The sequence below is a fragment of the Salmo salar genome, chromosome ssa01 (genome assembly GCF_905237065.1).
Source record: "Salmo salar chromosome ssa01, Ssal_v3.1, whole genome shotgun sequence".
In the NCBI taxonomy this organism is placed as follows: Eukaryota; Metazoa; Chordata; class Actinopteri; order Salmoniformes; family Salmonidae; genus Salmo; species Salmo salar.
Genome location: NC_059442.1, coordinates 77892500 through 77914215, shown reverse-complemented (window position 1 = coordinate 77914215; position 21716 = coordinate 77892500). Strand labels below are relative to the sequence as shown.

The 21716-nt window shown below is 40.5% G+C and overlaps 1 protein-coding gene across 3 annotated transcripts in view; it reads right to left on the bottom strand.

The window, feature by feature from the left end:
• LOC106612867 (ligand-dependent corepressor) overlaps positions 1-21148 on the bottom strand; it is a 42527-nt gene extending 21379 nt beyond the window's left edge. For 2 of the 3 annotated variants that reach the window (XM_014214463.2, XM_014214472.2), the window contains exons 1-3: positions 21009-21148; positions 4895-4960; positions 1210-1289 (exon numbers count right to left, since the gene is read on the bottom strand). In XM_014214463.2, the coding sequence (XP_014069938.2) occupies positions 1210-1289; positions 4895-4960; positions 21009-21105 (243 nt within the window). In that variant the 5' untranslated portion in view covers positions 21106-21148. The remainder of the gene's footprint in view (positions 1-1209; positions 1290-4894; positions 4961-21008) is intronic. The other variant, XM_045722682.1, reaches the window with a different exon arrangement.
• Between the last annotated feature and the right edge of the window lie 568 nt (positions 21149-21716).

Below are 21716 nucleotides of genomic sequence, written 5' to 3'. Positions count from 1 at the left end.
GCATGATCATTACACAGGTGTAACACCAATCTAAAATGTGCAGTTGTGTCACACAACACAATGCCACAGATGTCTCAAGTTGAGGGAGCGTGCAATTGACATGCTTATGACAGGCATGTCCACCAGAGCTGTTGCAAGAGAATTTAATGTTAATTTCTCTACCATAAGCCGCCTCTCTCATTTTAGAGAATTTGGCAGTACGCTCAACCGGCCTCACAACCACACGTAACCATGCCAGCCCAGAACCTCCACATCTGGCTTCTTCACCTGTGAGATCGTTTGAGACCAGCCACCCAGACAGCTGATGAAACTGGGTTTGCACAACCGAAGCATTTCTGCACAAACTGTCAGAAACTGCCTCAGGGAAGCTCATCTGCGTGCTCATCGTCCTCACCAGGGTCTTGACCTGACTGCAGTTCGGTGTCATAACGGACCTCAGTGGGCAAATGCTCACCACCGATAGCCACTGGCACACCGGAGAAATGTGTTCTTTACCAATGAATCCCGAGAGTGAAAGCGTGCAAGGCGATAGAGAGATTCCACTGACCCAGGTTTATTAATCAAAAGCAATGTTGCAAAAAAAATATACATCGCGACATGTGTAATGGAAACGGCAGCTATAGGAGAAATGTTCAAAAGACTGATAAATTGTTTTTCGTTCGACAGGGGTGGATATTTTTGTGAAACTTTTTTTTTTTTTTTTTACAAATTATGGAAACGTTTTATAATTAAAGCGGTATACGAGGCACGTGATGTCATCACGTAACTATAAAGCTCCACTCACCATTTAATTCTAAATGCATACTGCTTGCTAAATCTATTTTTCAACAATAAAAAGTATGTTTCTTTGCAGGACAAGGATTGTCTTGACTTTCAAGAATGCCTGAATGTCTTCACCTTGCTTTTCTGGTTGACTGGATGCAAGTTTCACCATATAATTATTTCTCATCTATGGGTGCAAGTCTCACCATGGCCCGAACTGTGGTGATAGGTTGGCACATGAGAACATTTGTAATATGGCAAATATAAGTCAATTCTTGCATTCTATCCATGCTGGCTTTTGCAGGCTACCGGAAGACATAAAACAAATTATTAATGCGCAATTTGCCTAAATGGATTATGGAAACACTTCATTCACTACAGGTGGAACCGCAGAAGACAGAATGGAGGAAGAGGAAAAACTTTTTAAAAAACAAAAAAAACAGTTACCTTGACTTTGTCTCGTCTTAAGCAGCAGAACAGGCAGTTCTCATCAAATGACCAGTCTGACACGCCTTCAGGCTCACAGTCTGTGGATCCAGGAGAAACATTTTAGAAAGGAGAGGACAGGGTATGGTGGAGTATGACAAAAACATCTCAGATGGTGGTTAAAAACATGAAAAAGCAACAACAATTATCACAAAGAAAACCTCTTTAGAAGTCCTGGATACAGTGACAGTCCACTAGACTTACAGTATCTCACAAAAGTGAGTACACCCCTCACATTTTTGAAAATATTTGAGTATATCTTTTCATGTGACAACACTGAAGAAATGACACTTTGCTACAATGTAAAGTAGTGAGTGTACAGCTTGTATAACAGTGCAAATTTGCTGTCCCCTAAAAATAATACAACACACAGCCATTAATGTCTAAACCGCTGGCAAGAAAAGTGAGTACACCCCTAAGTGAAAATGTCCAAATTGGGCCCAATTAGCCATTTTCCCTCCCCGGTGTCATGTGACTCGTTAGTGTTACAAGGTCTCAGGTGTGAATGGGGAGCAGGTGTGTTAAATTTGGTGTCATCGCTCTCACACTCCCTCATACTGACTGGTCACTGGAAGTTCAACATGGCACCTCATGGCAAAGAACTCTGAGGATCATAAAAAAAAAAAATGTTGCTCTACATAAAGATGGCCTGGGCTATAAGAAGATTGCCAAGACCCTGAAACTGAGCTGCAGCACGGTGGCCAAGACCATACAGCGGTTTAACAGGACAGGTTCCACTCAGAACAGGCCTCGCCATGGTCGACCAAAGAAGTTGAGTGCACGTGCTCAGCGTCATATCCAGAGGTTGTCTTTGGGAAATAGACGTATGAGTGCTGCCAGCATAGCAGCAGAGGTTGAAGGGGTGGGGGGTCAGCCTGTCAGTGCTCAGACCATACGCCGCATACTGCATCAAATTGGTCTGCATGGCTGTCGTCCCAGAAGGAAGCCTCTTCTAAAGATGATGCACAAGAAAGCCCGCAAACAGTTTGCTGAAGACAAGCAGACTAAGGACATGGATTACTGGAACCATGTCCTGTGGTCTGATGAGACCAAGATAAACTTATTTGGTTCAGATGGTGTCGAGCGTGTGTGGTGGCAACCAGGTGAGGAGTACAAAGACAAGTGTGTCTTGCCTACAGTCAAGCATGGTGGTGGGAGTGTCATGGTCTGGGGCTGCATGAGTGCTGCCGGCACTGGGGAGCTACAGTTCATTGAGGGAACCATGAATGCCAACATGTACTGTGACATACTGAAGCAGAGCATGATCCCCTCCCTTCGGAGACTGGGCCGCAGGGCAGTATTCCAACATGATAACGACCCCAAACACACCTCCAAGACGACCACTGCCTTGCTAAAGAAGCTGAGGGTAAAGGTGATGGACTGGCCAAGCATGTCTCCAGACCTAAACCCTATTGAGCATCTGTGGGGCATCCTCAAACGGAAGGTGGAGGAGTGCAAGGTCTCCAACATCCACCAGCTCCGTGATGTCATCATGGAGGAGTGGAAGAGGACTCCAGTGGCAACCTGTGAAGCTCTGGTGAACTCCATGCCCAAGAGGGTTAAGGCAGTGCTGGAAAATGATGGTGGCCACACAAAATATTGACACTTTGGGCCCAATTTGGATATTTTCACTTAGGGGTGTACTCACTTTTGTTGCCAGCGGTTTAGACATTAATGGCTGTGTGTTGTGTTATTTTGAGGGGACAGCAAATTTACACTGTTATACAAGCTGTACACTCACTACTTTACATTGTAGCAAAGTGTCATTTCTTCAGTGTTGTCACAAAATATATACTCATTTACAAAAATGTGAGGGGTGTACTCACTTTTGTGAGATACTGTATATGACTCACAGATGTCAGAGTCAAGCAGTTATTGTGGAAAGAAAAAACATGACTAGACATTGACAATTGCTTGGTAATAAAAATCTTATTTTCAAGTTAGTGATTCTTATGTAATACTAAAAGTGTATATTATGCACTATATTCACAATTGATTGTTTGGTTGCTTACATGAATATCTAAAATGAGATTAGCGGATAAGTGTACATTTCTACATTATTTAATCTCTGAAAACAATTTATTAAATTACTATTTTCAACATAGAGCTATTAGCAACACTATTTAGCGGACTTGGTTGATTCTGTGATCTCAAACAAGTGAGCTTACTAACATTCATCAACAATATGGGCAAAATGGATTATTGACAATGGAAAAGGTGGGAATGTTATTTTCCCTTGTCATATAAATTGATACATTTACTCAAAATAGCATTAAAATTGCTTTTCCAGATGGCATTTTAGTGAATATTGGGTTGTGACAGACAACCTGGTCCAATTGGGGTCCTGAGGCAAAATCAGTTGAGAACCACTGGGCTAGACTGTGATCTCAGTCTAAGTATGACTGATGATTCATTTAGAACAACGACATGAACAGACTAGCTCAAGGAGCTCATCTAAGATAATTAAAACAAAGAAAGTTACCAAATGGTGTCAGAGACTGGGAATTTGTGCCTGGTTGGTCGGTTGCCATGGAAATCCATTTGCTTCGAGTCCTACTAACCTTCAGCTAAGAGCATAATTTAATAATTGAGTACATTAATATACCTAGTCAGAGGTGGTGGGCAGTTTCACATTGATTCACTGTTGAACTAGGTCTAGAGAGCCTATTAAATCATCTACAATAAATCATGTCTGATGGAATAGGCTTTCATGGTCAGCTTATCTTTAACCGATCTCTAAAGTTAATATTGTCTTCAATGTTCTCCAAGCAATAGGTTACTCAGATAAATTGTCTTTTTTATTATAGATTTTTTAATGTATAAAACTAAGTCCAGTCTTGATCAAGTATGGCAATTAACAATAGTGGTCCTAGTAGTCAATTCAAATCAGTAACCTTCTTGTCAGAAGAACGAGCATGGTTGAGATAAGGTTAGCACACGTTGTACGTTTGTTTTGTCAAGCACAACAATGCATTCTTGCAGTACTAGGAGGTTTTTGACTCCCAGACGCCCAGTTCACTCCTACTAGTAATGATGATAGATTGAATACTGTTCTAGCTGAACTCACATGATCTTGAGTAACCCCACCAACTTCCCCATCATTTTGTTTCTAAGGATCGTATTGTACATTTGCTTCGAACCAAAAGCAACTGGTACTATAGTCCCATTTAGGATAGTCTTTTACAGCTCTCGAGCAGAAGTCGTCAAAACTCTAAATAATGCCTTCCATTGTTGTCAGTAAATATCACGCATTTTGTCTGAAAGAACTGTACAGGCTTTAACATTGGCTCCAGGCCAGCCCAAACTCCAACTTCATATGAACACAAAGCGTGTCTCTTTCCAGAGGCCAAGCGGACTGTTTACAAGGAGGAGTGACTGTGGAAGGGTACCACATGGTACAATAGCACAGCATTGTGATAGGGGGACAAATATAGGCCTACGTAAACTCAGAAAATACTGAATACTTAGGCCTACACTTCCTGACGTGTTTGGCTATGGAATTGTTAACCAAATCAACGCTGGCATCAGTTCAGAAGTCTTGGAACAACTATTTGTGTTTATGACATGGGATGGACATGATTTCGGTTTTAATGAGTGTAGCGGTGATGTGGGTTTGTGTGTCAGTCAGTGCAACAAATGGACTCACCTTTAAATAACGTTAGATCCTCCAGCAGCCCCGACCCAAACAACCCTTCTAAAATGCTCTCAAAACCTGGGGAAAAAGAACAATACATTCCATGAATACATAGAACATTGTATAAACCCACGAATAGGCAAAATGCCAAACAAATATGCATTTCATTCTACAAGTGTTGGGGAATTTCAATCTGTTAGTGGCCCAAAAACATGTAGCCTACAGTTTAAGATGTAGGCCTATGCTTCCCATTGCATTCACTGTAAATGTATGATAGAGTAAGTACATAGGCCCTAGTCTACTGCCAAGGAGCCCAATTAAAATGTATTTTCGCCAAAGTGTCAATTACTGAGAAACTTTGACATTCTCAGTGATCAAACACCATCCTTCCTATATATGCCTAATTCTCCACAACCCCACTTTGACTTTCAATTTCATCTTGAAGCACACCCTCAGCAAATCTCCTCTTGCCTCACATAAAAAAAAATACACATTAAATGGAATGCACGTACATTTTGACTAATGATATAGCATGCACAAGGGTCTGCCAGTTGCCAAGCAACAAGAAAGACTACAGTTTGGTGTGCTAACATGTTGAGGCAACGGTCAGAGGAGAGGGCTTGGGTCTGTCAGTCAATCAATAGTACTGCAGAATCTGTCATGTCTCACATCAGACTGCTCTGGACATACTGTACTGACAGGAGGCAATGGGATACACACCATGGCAATGACATTGTGAAAATTGTCATTTGTATTGAAAAATGTTGAGAGCTTGTAATGAATCTTCAAAATTTTGCTACGACATACTTAGCCTAATTAATACAACACAGCTTTAGTCACCCCAGTCTCAAAAGCACTTGGAACTATTGGAATTCAAGATTTCTCCCGCCGTGCCATTCTGCTTGTAAAAATAATGACCAACCTTACCCTCAAGTAAAAATTACGTTTTTTTTTTTGGTTCAGGTTATTGTCCATAATTGTCAGTTGCACGATTATGCAATGATTGTGACAGCACACACACAATACGTAGGCTAGGCTATACACTGACTGTCAACACAAGTCCCTCTTAACCTCCAACAGCAGAGTTCGTTTACTCATCTATAGAGAAAGGGTGGCTGGCTCACTAGGCTGAGCACCGTTCACTACAGAACATAGCCTAATATGATAAGTGGGATGTTCCACAAAATGAATGCCTTTTGCACCCCTTTGATATTTTAAGTAATAATAGTGCACCAATATTGCATTTTAAAAGCCTGTTATATTCAATGAAGTGCCCTTTAACGTAGACCACATGGATAATTAATTACAGATTTTTTTGATATGAATAAAGACTTCCTATTATCAAAATCCTGCATTTTGACATGTCCCTCCATGCACCCTCTGACTTCCAGGAAGATATTAACCCAGTTAACTTGGCTTTACAAAGTTGGGGTTATTTTTTCAACATTATTATTTATTTCATGAGATTAGCGAATCATTTTAAGGTAAAAAAAAACAAACCTGACCCTCATTTTAAGGTCAACCCTGCTATGTGAATTGGACTTGTTTTAATATGGTGAAAGTATGCCTTTTTTTATTGAACATTGAACAAATCAAAGTGTAAAAGCAGGTGAGCTGGTTCTACTCTTTTTGGCCATTTTCTGGTGTTTTGTGGTGGAAACTGAGTGGGTCTAGCATACCATGTCAACCCTGTTACCCATAGATAGACAGGCTAGAAATGTCTTTAATTACAAATGTTGCATTCATATGCCCTTCCTTGTTGCACACAACGAGCTTCCCTTTCCCATGTCACACAGGGATTTATGGCTGATTTAAAACCCTGTTACATTCAACCCTGTTACTTTATAGGTACTTACAGCAACGAACAGGCAGACCTGAACACGCTCCTGCAAGCTACCACTGGATTTCTTAAAACGCTACTAATGGGAGATTACATGCACCTGTGTGTTAAACCCACAAGAATAAACCAACAGATCAGTTGATCTCTCGTTGTTACCTTGTCAAGTGATTATGATACTAGACAGCTGCTCCTACGTTCTCCACTCTCGCCCCCAATGAAACATTCACCCATCGGACACAGTAAGGCTGATTAATATTTTTTTTATAAGAATATAGAAGTATGCCTATATTTCATTCAAATGTTTCACCTTTAAAAATAAATAAAAAATGATATGCGTGCTATTTGAAATAACCATTAACCATATTTTCATTTGACACAAAATGATTATAGGCTAAACTCATCACGACTGACTTGATTTAATAGCCTACACATGTGAAATATGGACAGTCCAGGGACATCCCCCCGATCTTAATAAGATACGAGCAAGTTATAATTAAATTGACAAATTGGAAACAAATGATATGAATAGGCTACACCAACAATAGTTTTACATTCATACAAGGTGTCGGGTAAATTGCCACAGATTTGCCGTGGTATACTAACTGAGGAAATACTTTATTTCAGTCGTACAGAATGATTGTCAAATAGATAAATCGCCCTTAGTGTACTAACAAAGCAGGATCAATTTGTTCAGAGGGCGAAATATTCTTGAAAGATGTTGGCAGCAATCAGGACTAACAGAACATCGACATACATCCGCTTTAAGAAGTGGTACATCGTGGCCAATGATGGTAGCAATTGATCAACTGTGTGGGCGATTTTAGCCCATATCGATGGTTTAACAAGAGATTACCTTATGTTAGTACACTGGCCAATTTTCATTGCAATAGGTCCATTGATGCGTTAAAGAGGTCAGAGGCGACATCTGTCCACTTGTCTGTAGAACGTCCCAAACCACACAATATGCTCTAGTAAAGACCCTCAACATAGTTGCAATAACAGAATACATTTAGGCTAAGTGTTGTTTACCATCATGTTGTTTTGGTGCAATGGCAAATAAGCGGACAGTGTGTATGTTCTCAAAGTTTATTTTCCAGTAGTCTCCTCCACCAGGATACAAAAACTCAAATGTTTGTCATTTGCCTATTTATGTAGCCAAAGTCACACTTCCTAAACACTTTCCACAAGTTACATTACTGGAAAATACTGCATCTAGACACAAAAACCAACACAGCATGTTTGTGCATTTTAATAAAATACACATACTTACTAATGTTTCCACGAGCAAAACCAACCTACGATCCAAGTCATCAACCCATCATCAACTTGCCATTCACTCTCTTCCTCAACCAGTCAAGTGCCAATTGATTAAAAACCCTCTCTTAAAATCCCCTTGTTCCAACCCCATCCTCCACCTCCAGAACAGAATGTGAAAAAAAGAAAACAGATAAATAAAATGGTTAAATGTAGCTGTTCACGCCTACAGCTAGAGCGTTCCTCTGTTTCTGGGTTCATGCACAGAACTTAACCTAGTCCTCCTTTTAAAACCTTGCCTCTCTCCCATTCCCCCAATTACAACCCCCTCCTGAAGAAGAAAAATGTGAAAAAAAAGAACAGGCAAAGACTAAAAAGTAGTGATAAAATATAGGCTACAACTAGCCCCTAGCTGGAGGAAGAGAGGGAGGGATGTGCTGTTTCTGGGTTAGTGAACAGGACTTCATCTGCAGCGGCTAGCTAACCTAACCATCCAATCCCATGTCGGGAATATTTCAGAGAGAGAAAAAAAGAAAAATAGGTCATCCACTTTGGTTTGACAAATCAACGGCATTAAATCAAACCCCTCTTCAGGAATTTATTTTAGGGCATTTAAACATGAGGCAGTGAGATGCACTATTAAAAGGGCTGTCAGTAGCAACACAACAATGAGCTCTGGGTGCTAGAACAACATTGTAATAAACAACTACTGGGCTATACAGAAACAATACTTATTTTCCTCCAATTTTGTATAAATCACTAGACAGCATACCTACTTTAAAAAGAGGTCATTACTACGTCATCATGAACTGTGCATTGGTCTTGGTTGCAAACGCTCATACGACACTCATCAACATTTAGCTACACTGTGATGTTGGCTCACTTTACCAGTCTTGAATAAGATATGGGCATTTGTATTAGAGGTCGACTGATTTATGATTTTTCAACACCGATACCAATGGAACTATACAGTTCCACTCATTACTAGCGTAAGACCTAATAACAACCCATTGGTTAATAAACACAATTCCAAAGAAACATTTTGGTGAACGCAGCAGCGTACATTTCCAGCGAAGGGAGGTAGGTAGAGGGGGAGCCAGTAAAATGTGTTCTAGAGGCTACCTCATGTAGCTGACATGCTGGATCTCATGAAGAGTTAACTCAACAACAAAAAATGTGCTAACTCGGAGCATCCAACAATGGGGTGTGGTGATGATGCTGAATACAACAAAAACGCATGGAAGAAATAGCCAACTATCCGACCCTCAGAACACACTGCTAGTAGTGAGCTACTGAAAAGCATGCTATCCAATATATGAAGGAAGCATTACAACCAGTGACATGGGAGTTCTTCTAGGGATCGTGACCACTTGATAAACCATTAGGCCTAACCCACTAATTGAAGAAATGAATTAGGCTACTGTGGATAACCAGAGGTATATGCCTACAGTATATAGGGTAGAATAGGCCTACAGGGTAGAGATACGATTCTGAAGCTAGCCTATAGCCTACAGGCATGGCAGTAACGAGGCGCAAGGTAAAGAGGTGTGGAACAAAGAGTTAATAAGAGAGACTGCAAAATATGATCCAATAGCCATTAGGCTAGGCTACACTACTTACCTAATGTGAGGAAATCAATTAAGGCCAATCTTAAAAGATTCAGGCTAGTATCACAGTATATTACAAAGAAAGGTACCCCACCATTTGCCATGTTTTCAATTGAAAACACTGGTACCTTACATTTCTAGGGTCTTTGTGTCTTGTCTCCAGAAATCTAGAGTAGACACTGTCAATCTACAGTTCAGAGGCCCAATATCAAAACGTAAGTAAATTGCTGAGCATAAGGATGGCAGGATTCTAGATGAACCATACAAATTAGAGGTCGACCGATTAAATGAATTAGGGCCGATTTCAAGTTTTCGTAAATTGGTAGCCGGCATTTTTGGACGCCGATTATGGCCGATTACATTGCACTCCACGAGGAGACTGCGTGGCAGGCTAACCACCTGTTACGCAAGTGCAGCAAGGAGCCAAGGTAAGTTGCTAGCTAGCATTAAACTTATCTTTACATAGTCACTAGTTAACTACACATGGTTGATGATATTACTAGGTTAACTAGCTTGTCCTGGGTTGCATATAATCAATGCGGTGCCTGTTAATTTATCATCGAATCACATCCTACTTCGCCAAACGGCTGATGATTTAACAAGCGCATTTGCAATAAAAGCACTGTCATTGCACCAATGTACCTAACCATAAACATCAATGCCTTTCTTAAAACCAATGCACAAGGTATATTTTTTTAAACCTGCATATTTAGTTAATAGAAATTCATGTTAGCAGCCAATATTAAGTAGGGAAATTGTGTCAATTCTCTTGCGTTCAGTGCAAGCAGTGTCAGAGTATATGCAGCAGTTTGGGCCGCCTGGCTCGTTGTGAACTGTGTAAAGACCATTTCTTCCTAACAAAGACCGTAATTAATTTGCCAGAATTTTACATAATTCTGACATTACATTGCACAACCCATGTTACAGGAATATTTAGACTTATGGATGCCACCCATTCGATAAAATACGGAACGGTTCTATATTTCACTGTTTTCGAAATGATAGGTCATTAATATGGTCAAATCCAGAAACTAAGGCTCGTATTTCTGTGTACTTATTATATTATAATTAAGTCTATGATTAGATAGAGCAGTCTGACTGAGCGGTGGTAGGCAGCAGCAGGCTCGTAAGCATTCATTCAAATGGCACTTTCCTGCGTTTGCCAGCAGTTCTTCGCAACGCTTGAAGCGTAGCGCTGTTTGTGACTTCAAGCCTATCAACTCCCGAGATTAGGCTGGCAATACTATAGTCCCTATAAGAACATCCAATAGTCAAATGTATATGAAATACAAATGATATAGAGAGAAATAGTCCTATAATAACTACAACATCTTAACTGGGAAAATGTAAGACTCATGTTAAAAGGAACCACCAGCTTTCATATGTCCTCATGTTCTGAGCAAGGAACTTAAAACGTTAGCTTTCTTACATGGCACATACTGCACTTTTACTTTCTTCTCCAACACTGTGTTTTGCATTATTTAAACCAAATTGAACATGTTGTTTCATTATTTATTTGAGACGAAATTGATTTTTATTTACGTATTAAGTTAAAATAAAGTGTTCATTCAGTATTGTTGTAATTGTCATTATTACAAATATAGAAAAAGAAGAAAAAAAGAACAAATATAATAGGCCCAGTAATCGGTGTCGGCTTTTTTTTGTCCTCCAATAATTGGTATCGGTGTTGAAAAATCATAAATCAGTCGACCTCTAATACAAATGCCCATATCTTATTCAAGACTGGTAAAGTGAGCCAACATCACAGTGTAGCTAAATGTTGATGAGTGTCGTATGAGCGTTTGCAACCGAGACCAATGCACAGTTCAGACGGCGAACTGAATAGAGTCTAAGTGAATAGAAATGAAGAGCGGGCTGGCACTGTCAAGAGCTTTGCTTGACATACCGATAGGTTTCATACAACCGTTCTCAAACACTGCAGCAGACTTCCTTGTTGGTTTTGGGTTGAATTCAGGCTCAACAGCAACCTCTCACAAAAGTCCTACACTTACGAATCCGAGACCATGATTTTGCTTCCGTTGTGGGTGTGGTAGCAAAGCATCCTTTATTTGCATGCAAGTAACATACAGTATATTAATATGCCTTACCATGTCTCCCGACAGTGGAACTGCTCTGGCGCGCTGCATGAAACAGAGCCGTGCTTCACCTGCACAGTGCCGAAAGAGCCACAGAGACTGCCGAACTATCTTCCAAAGTCCAACGAGGCACACTTAAATGGTTTCAGACGGCACTCTATCCCCGCTCTTCCAAAGAGCTACTTTTTGTTTGGTGAGGTGATATTAGCAGTTTGAACTAGGGCCAACCCTCCTACAACTCAAAAGGCGATTACAGTATGTGTATAAGAGCACTTATTAGATCTCTTATTCAATCTAAATGTTATAGGAGCTCCTCATGAGTGGTGCATAAGCTATACTGTATGAGCGCATGGAAACAGTTGAGGGTCATTCCATGTCACTTCAGCAAGCCATGAGAATTGATACTGTATACTTGTTGTTGGTTTGGGATTGGGGTCTGTGGCTGGCTTTTGACCATTTCTTTGGAATCCTAATGTTAGAAAAAGTTTGGTCCAAATCGGATTTAAGGTAGTATATTTGGGGTGGCAGGTAGCCTAGTGGTTAGAGCGTTGGACTAGTTTCCGAAAGGTTGCAAGATTGAATCCCCAAGCTGACAAGGTAAAAATCTGTCGTTCTGCCCCTGAACAAGGCAGTTAACCCACTGTTCCTAGGCCATCATTGAAAATAAGAATTTGTTCTTAACTGACTTGCTAAAGGTAAATACATTTAAAAATATATATTTCGTGAATATCATATACATTTCAAATTTAGGTGCAATCAATTAGCTTCATTCCTCAGTGCGCAAACTATATTTCAACAAAATAATGATACAGAAATGCGAAACGTATCTTTTTCGAAGGATTTCAGAACACTCCAAGATGGTGGGTATCGAAATCCTCCTTGTGCTTTTTGAGGTGGAACGACCCTTGAGCTACTAGCTCCTATGAGGAACCAGCTGCAGCATGTCTGTCTTTAGTTAGGCCTACCATGCAGCTACACGGTGCTCACCGCTCAGTGTGACTAACTACCCAATCTCCCTTTGCCTTCTCCTGACCTATATCTGTAACCAATTCAGGGCTGAGGATGGGGGAAGAGATTTGGAGTGACACCATCTCCCCTCCCAGAAGCACTTAACTACTGAAGTCCCCTTTTAGCAAAGCTCTGGGTAGCAGTCCCCTTAGGCACAGATCTAGGATCACCTTAAATTATTAAGATTTGGGGAGGTTAAGGGAAACCTATAATCTGACCTTGATCAGTGTCTAGGGGCAATTTATCCTAATCTAAAAGACTGGACTACTACAGTAACTACTATTACAGAAGTAGTGTAATAGTGGATAAGTGATCTTAAAAATGTACAAGATACTAGTTATCATGGTATAGGCTGCTATCAGGTTACACCACTTGGGTGTTTGAGCATGTACAGATGTAAGATCTTAATTTGATCACTCAGTGCTGAAAATGTTCCTGCATGGCAGGAAATGAAAATTTAGTGTAGTGTACTCAAGGGTTTAAAAAGACTGAACGTTTGTAATTCCACTTAAGAAAATGTCAGACTTGATTTGCTCTAATGAAAAATGTATTAACCCCTACAAAGAAAATTACATTAATTATAATCCACATTTCCTGTTGCTCCAGGATAAGTTTCCTGCTATAGCAAACTGACTCCTAGTCTCCTCAAAACACAGTACATCATTCATTAGGATACAGATGTAGGATCTTAAAGAGATACTTTGGGATTTGGCTGTGAGACCCTTTAACTCATGGATACCGCAAAACACCAGTCTCAAAACAATCCGCGATTTACGGTATTGCCGTCACAGTACACAAAATCGCAACAACAAAAAGTCCATTGGGCATCTAACCAGAATGTGAACAAAATTAGCACAAACTAATAGCGAATTTCAATAAAGGCTGCTAGCTAAATATGCTAATGAGTGAAAATGAAAAACAAATTAAAGACAGGCAATCCAGCTCAAAGTTATACAAGTATAGATAGCTATCGAATGTCATTTTTGGTGAGTTTGGACATTTACAAGCAAATGTGAACGAGAGACAATGTGCAAATGAACAAAGTAAACAGATGCTTGTCTGAAGGAAGAACAGTTACTGGCTCTGGAGCAGTGTGTGGAGTTGCTAGGGCAACAGGTCTGCCTGCTCTGCTCGGAGAATGGGGGGGGGAAGAGCAGACTGGCCGAGAACAGAGAGGAGAAAAAAAATAAAGGAAATCAAGATCGCAGGAGTGGCAGCTGTACAGATAACTCATCCAAAGCACTGACTTCTCAAACACAGCAGAAAGCTATATGGTGCGCCGTCTCCTTAATTCAGCCACTGACTTAGCTAACTAGCAAGTTAATCCACATACACAGCTGGACTCACCAGCTCCCGCTTTCTCCCGTTGTGCCATTTACAAACCAAACACGTGACAAACTCAACTGTTCTGGGGAACTACGGTAAGATTCATAATGTCAAATTATGTGACAGGTGAAATGAAGAACGCAATAAGCTAAGAGTAGCTACAAATATTCCAATTATTGAACTTGAATTTAACTTCAAAATAAAATCTAGTTGACAGTATTGAAAAACAATCCTGTGGCTTTTTCCAAATACCCGGTATACCGCCCAAGCCTAATAGAAATGTTAACTAGGTTAGTAGCCTATGCCTACCTGGCAGAATGAGATCATGATTATTTTCATCATTCCATAGGTCATTTGTTTTGCAGACTCTGCAATCACATGAGCGCTAGAGAAGCACCGCTAGTGCACTTGCATAAAAGGCTACACCCAAAATTTCTACGATTTTTCACAGACTTCAAAAGTGGTCTCCTGTTGTGGTTTAAGCATTGTTGTGGAAAACAACATTTTGTATAAAAAAATAATTTAAAAGTGATTTTGAGAGTGAAAACCTGAAAAACAGAAACCTGGGAAAACAAACTAGAGAAAACAAAATTCGGGGGGGAAAAAAGTACAATATTTTATAGGGCCCAGTGTTTGTGTTTGCACATGTGTGCGCAAGCTTTGGGGTTAATGTTTATGATGGATGAGGAAAAGTGAAAAGTGAGATGAAAGATGCATCAAAAGAAACAGCCTACATATCTCCTATTGTAGTTGGTGCAGAGTTGCAGTCATTTCTATTTTAAGTAAATCAATTCAGTAGCCTGTGAATCAGAATCCTATTCATGAACGTAAACAAATGATAAAAGGGAGTGATTTTCAGCGCATGCTCTCTACATTGTAGTTATTTAGCAGACACTCTTATCCAGAGTGACTTACAGGAGCAATTAGGGTTAGCTAAGTGCCTTGCTCAAGGGCACAGCGACATTTTTCACCTCGTTGTCTCTGGGATTCGAACCAATGCGCTTAACCGCTAGGCTACCTGCAGCCTCTAGCCTACTAAAAATCCTGGCCATTTCTAAGCAGTGAAATATAAGGGTACAAGACTTTACACCAGTCTGTCTGAACTGGAGAAAGATGTTACATCATGCACGGCTCTCTCTCCCCAAATTTTAATAGTATGCAAACACTTCATCGTCAACCTCGCCTCTCTTTTCCCTGTAAGATTCTGTGGTTAGGGGCTGTGTACCATGTTCCCTCTCTGGATGAATCCCAAATCACTCCCTTCCCCTCGACCCTCCATTTGCATGTGAACGCGCAACTCCGCCATATGCACAAGCGTCCCAAAGCTGAGAGAGTGAAAATTGAGGGTATAGGGGCTAATTTAGACCATTCGATACATTTGGAGTTTGCGCAATGTAATGCAAAAGAATGGATAGGCGTGACTAATTATATGCCACGTGCAATTGTTTGTGTGATTTCGAGACATGACACAACAGATGAATTACCTCCCAAATTAAATGTTCAACATATTTTGTAAAGTGACAAGGGGGATTTATTCATTTGAATTTCATGCTTGTTTTATTATTTCAAAGTGGAACATGAATTGCGTCATTCAAGTAACGAGTGTTTCCCATAGTTGATGGGATTATTGATCCCCTCACCACTCTCTCAAAGTCATCATCTGAGTTGTCAGCAACATGTGACAGAGGCAGGAAGTGGCGAGGTGGTGGTTTGGGATTCACCGTTTCTCTCTCTTCATGCTAACCCCCATCTTTGTTCTCTACTCCACTGACACTATTGGGTTATAGCTGACATTTCCTCTCTCCTAAGCAGTCTTCACAGGGAGCAAAATAGAGGAGATCTTAACAAAAGCTAATTGGGGAGCTTCTCTCATTCAGCCTAGAGCACCAGAAAGTAATCGTCATAACTAAAACACACACAAGTTATGTTCTGGGCTGGTCGAAACAGAGGACCCAAATCAGCAAATCAGTTAGTTTTAAGGTCTTTTCATGCTTAAAAAGAAGCACATGCTTGATCATATGATGTTCACATGTTCAGTGCAGTTGATCACACTCGCACACAGTATAAAGGAGGTCTTTGACATGCTAGAGTGAGGCTCAATGCAGATAAGTGCACAGACACAGATACAGGGGCTGAGGAGGAGAGATACAAAAGCAGAGCACACTACAAATCAAGCACACAGGGCTAGGGGTACAAGCCTATCATATAGAAATGATCCTTACCTGCTTTATTGCTTCGAGCCGATGATAGCCTAATCATGTAGCTAATACACATGTATTAGCCAAAAGATCCATATTGATACAGCAATACATTTTGGACAGGGCGTTGAGCACCTAAAATGTTCTGGTAATGACATATGCTACGCAATGCAATAATGACACGTGGGTAACAAAACATTGATTTCGACAGGTAGTGTTCCATCTCTACAGGGCATTGAACAAGTGGGCATAGGGAGCAGCAGCATGCAGTTATACTACCCAGTAAGAGTAACGAACATGGCGAGGGATCTGAGCAGCATTCTGGGAGTGAAACAAAGCCACGCTCCACTAAACCAGCCTAAACCTAATGTGATGCAACCCGACAGTCCAATGGCGTATTGCTGCTCTTAAAATAACAAAACCTACGGAGACTACAGCCTACACACATACTGTACGTCTCTAGGTTACACCAATTACAAAGCCATGTGATAAAGGGTGTTGGAGTTTTTGTGCATCTCTCTGTAAAGCCTACCTGACCTTTGGCATAGGCTACTGTCGTTACAACGAGGCTATACACCAAATCATGTTTAACCTACCAATTAGAAACAAGGCATAGTTTTATCTAGGCTAGGCAAAATGAGCAATTTAGTCAAACACAGATCTGCTAAATGATACAACGTAAAACGTTGGCTACCTGTAGAGATGAAAAGTGCACCATTCCCTTTGTGAAAAAGGAATGGCTATAATAAAAAGATGATTGGTGGGTAGGGGGGGGGAATTCTACCTTCCATTTAAAAAAGGCCTTAGCAGGGCTGTGTGCAGAAAGAAGGCTTTGTCTGTTCATACACAGAGAGAGAGAGAGAGATGAGAGAAATGGCTTCTTATGTAGGCCTAGTTATTGTGGGATCTGCACGAAGAATTCAGCAAATTGGGCTAGACTGCATTACTATGGATGAAGTATGAATTCTAAGACTGATGTAGGCCTAAGCAGTGTATTCAAGGCAAGAAGATTAAACAAAGCAACAGCTATATGGTTCACAACTATGTTGTCAATACAAGTAATCTACTGTCAGAGGGAACACATTTTCACTACTGGTAGTCTAAGCACATCCCTCTGTAATAACACAGGCACGGGTCACAACAATGGTATCTGTAGAAAATCAACAATGTCACAAGGAAGGAGACGCTAAACAGAAGCACATCCACTAAACAATGTTTTCTAACCGTCACCAATGTCATTGTTTGGAGACCACAGTATTTAACCTTCCATTGTTTCGGGGGGGTCCTCCCCCTAGCCCTCAAGCCCCTAGATGCAATACGCTACACTTCAAAAGGTAATCATAAAGAACTAGGCCTAGCTGTGGCTTCAGCTGAAATCGCTATGGTCGTACAGAGACTGTTGCTAACCCTTTCGACCCCGTCTCAAAAACGGAGAAATACAAAATAAACACTGCACTATAAACTCAGAACCCTCAAAAACACCATAGAGATCAAGAACTAGGCTATATCCCAACACTGGTGGGACTTTAGAGGTACCCGTATTGTCCCCTACTGCAGCTCTGCGTTGGGGCAGTGCCGTGAAATACGATTTGAACTGGCCTGAGCGCCACATCCAATTCACAAAGGTTTTGTTCCCCTGCTCCCAGTTGTAAAAAAGGGCAGTTCAGTTGTCCCATCTGAAATTGTTATGACCCCCCTCCAAAATCAACTTTTTCTCCACCATAAAGTCTGTATTGGCCTTCCATGTTTCACTGGCATTCATGGTCCTTGATATTCCAAACCATTTGGAATGCAAAACATTCCCAAAACAAGACCGAGGATTCATGTACAGTGGATAAACACGTTTGCATACGGAGGCTGATAGACAATAGTTTCTGCTGTTCTGTTGGACAATCACTCCTCTCTGCTCCATGACTTTACTGTTCACATGAAAACAACACACACATACAACATGGAACAAAATGTCCAAGGCCGGTGCTACTCTCGTCTTTCCACCAAAAACCTGAACAAAAGGCTGTTTTTGTCTTGACTTTAGGTAATAATGGGGGATGCTGTTATGAAGTCTGCTCCCCAGGCCTCCTTACTGTAGCATAGCAGCAGGGGAACAATAGGATAGTTGTGGGTCAAGGATGGAGTGCTGACCATAGGGGCTGACTTGGCCTGGAGAAGTGGACAGCAAGAATGTCCTTTCTGTTTCAGTTTCTCTTTTACTCCCACCCCCTCTAATTTCACTGCATTCAGTAATCATGTGAAATTTAAAAATGTACATTGAGGTATGCTACCACCAATGCATTTCACCCCACAATTTTGTAAAAAAACAATTATTAAGTGTTCAAAATCTTGACATGGAAAGTTGGTCAAATATGTAGTTTGTTCCACTCTCTGCTGTTCATTTACAGTACAGTGCATTTGGCCAGGCTTGAGTTCAGCAGGCACGAAACGGGAGAAGAGGTCCAAATTGTTGCATTCCTTTGGACAGTACCTTCAACTCCCTCTAAGTAGGTGAGTGGGTCACTGAAAAAGGAGGCCTGGCTATTTCCACAGGGCACATGCACACAGATATAAAGGCAGTTTATGGGATTCTAATATTAACCAGATTGGTAGGTCATTGTAGGTAAGGTTGATGCAATGCCAAAAAAATTCATAAACGAATCCTACTTCTCGGAGCAAGACCAAACTCAGATACAAAGATGTTGCAAGCCAGTTTCAGAGTACTGAAGGACAATACACATGGGGAAATGGGGGCAAATAATGTTGATGAAAAGTGCAACCCGACTACATGAACTAACTTTGTTGCCAAGAAGCAAGTTTCCCCTAGAGGGTCTAACCCAATTAAAATACTAGAATGGACATGAACCTTCTTATGATGGGATAAATGGCAGCCATTTTGGTCATAGTTTGCCAGTGATGTGACCATTTTTTTTTTTGAAATAATGAATCTGAATAATTTATATGCACTGTATGTTTTTTAGCTAGCCAGACAGACAGTTTTAGAGGAATTATTCCATAAATGTTTCTAATTAACTGCCAATATGCCATCATCCCATTCAAACAATGCAGTCATACCACAGGCAACCATACACTGGCTGAAAACCGTTGATGATAGAACTTAGACAAGTTGTAAATGCAACAAGTACTGACATTGTATAATAGTACACAGCTTTCCAAGAAAACAAAATATTGACATGTATGGTCTGTTCACATTTATACAGAATATTGGTAAAAAAAAAATAAAAAAAAAAGTATAAACTGCATTTATAATTATATGACAATATATTAGGTTTACAATTCTATTACATAATTCGATATATCACATGCCTTACTTTCATTATCCTGCATAAGTAAAATCAGCATTATAAAACTGGTGGTTTGGATCGTGGATGCTGATTGAAAGAGCAGCGTTCCAAGCTGTGCTGTATCAGCCGTCACAAACACACCTCTGCCTGCTAACAGTTCCATCTGTAAAGGACCATCTCCATCAGAATATCATATTCATGTTGCTGTCCGAATCCTCTCTTGTATTCATCTCAACTCGCACATTATTTCACCTTGCTTCCAGCCTAGCGTTTAGTTTGGTACAGCGGGATTAATGTAAACTTAGCTGTCTACCTTTCAGACCTTGGAAACAATATTTCACTTTTGAATTTCGATCTCTGTAGTACCATATACAGAGTGAAATGTGCACAGACAAGACAACTTTTGCTGAGCCAGTCGAAATCACATATCAACATCATTATTATGGAGATATCCAAATAAATGCCAATAGAAAATGATCAAGCAAACAAAAATGCAGCTAGTCTACTATCATTCCAGGTTCAATGTTTGACATGACTAAATTAGCTGAAGTTGGCTGGTTATCTAGCGACGAAAACGTTATCCAGCCCACATAGCAACCATTTCTTTTTTTATGGATGACCAGTCCTTTTGCATAGCAACTATGCAAAAATAATTAAAGATTTGGTCATGTTACTTTAGACACGACGCAAAGAACTAACATGACCAAAATAATATATATTCTGGTGGAAGAATGAAATTGCATGAATTGAAAATAATGTTTTAATGAAAATATGTAAATCATTATTATTATAATAATATGTTGGTAACAGTTTTATAAAAGCAATAAAGCACTCAGCTATTACATCGTCCTGGACAATGTAATTTACCTGTCTGTGACTGAATTCATGCTACAGCACTGCTTCTTGTGCCTTATTACTTAATTATGCCTAATGATTCTGGAACTTTGAGGGTTTATGACAGCCTCTCTAGTAATTTAAATCTATGGTCTGACCTTACTTCCTCATTGCAGCAATGCGCGCCCCCGATAGCTACTTTGGAGAAAAGCTCGTTGACCCCCGAGCATCGCCTCGCCCCCCCACCCAAAATACTGTAAAATCGCGCGGGAGCGCGCACCTCAGTAAACGGAATATGCGCTCATAATTAGTGCTGTGTTTGACACTCCCGCTACAACAAACACAGCGCCCTTTAAACAAATTATAGCTATAGATAAAACCAAAAGGTAAACAGATAGATAACCTGAAATGCATAATAAATAGTAAATATACAGAGCCATGTAATTGCATTTCGATGTAACGTTAAACAATATTTCATTGCGCTCAACAGTGACTGTCGAGAGGAAATGGAACAGTTGAGGACAAAAAAAAAGTCGCTCTGTGTTACCCCTGATGGTCACAGCCCGAATAATTTTGCAACATTGATGGCGAAGAAGTCAACAAAAACAGTAAAAAGGTACCTGAAAACCTGACTGTCCCTTCGGCGTGCATTACTGAACATACTTACCTACACAATGAATGAGTTTGTGCCGCCACGAGTCAAGTTCCTGCCGAAAGCCTCGCCTCTCGATCGTGCATTGCTGCTTCTTGCACAGACTCGCCATTTTCTACCGATCCCTCTCGGGAACGCGCGCGTTGGCAAAGAGAAAGCGCTAGATGAGCGCGCACGCAATGAAGAATAGGCGCACTACTGTTCTTTATGCGCACTACAGTGCTGTCAATGCTCCGCTCTGCGCTGTCAACGCACTACTATTTTCGCAGCCGTAGGCCTACAGTTTATTAACTTGAACAACATATTAACATTCATTATTTTACTGATCTTGAATAGAAGACTGTCTTAGGTCTACTTTCCTGTCTAACTTTTCTTAGAATATATAATTTACCCTAGACAGAAGAAGAATAAGTGAGAGGTCAAAATGTCCACAATAGTTGTGAATGAAAATGGGGGAGGGTCGTGCTTTTTCAATTACAGTCAGGGGGAGTGTTTAGTATTTTTAAATTTAGTCCAGGGGAGGGTCATGTAATTTGTAAACAATTAAATGTAATATTGCTCAGGGTTTGAGAATGAGTTGCTTGTTAAAGTATCTCATGTGTGCCCGATGATGCCCCTCATCCCTGATTCTCAGCTGGGCACGCAATATCAAGTGTGCCTAGTGTGGTCTCAATAAAATGATCAACAGCCTATACCAGCCTTTCTCAAACCCTGATCTGTGGA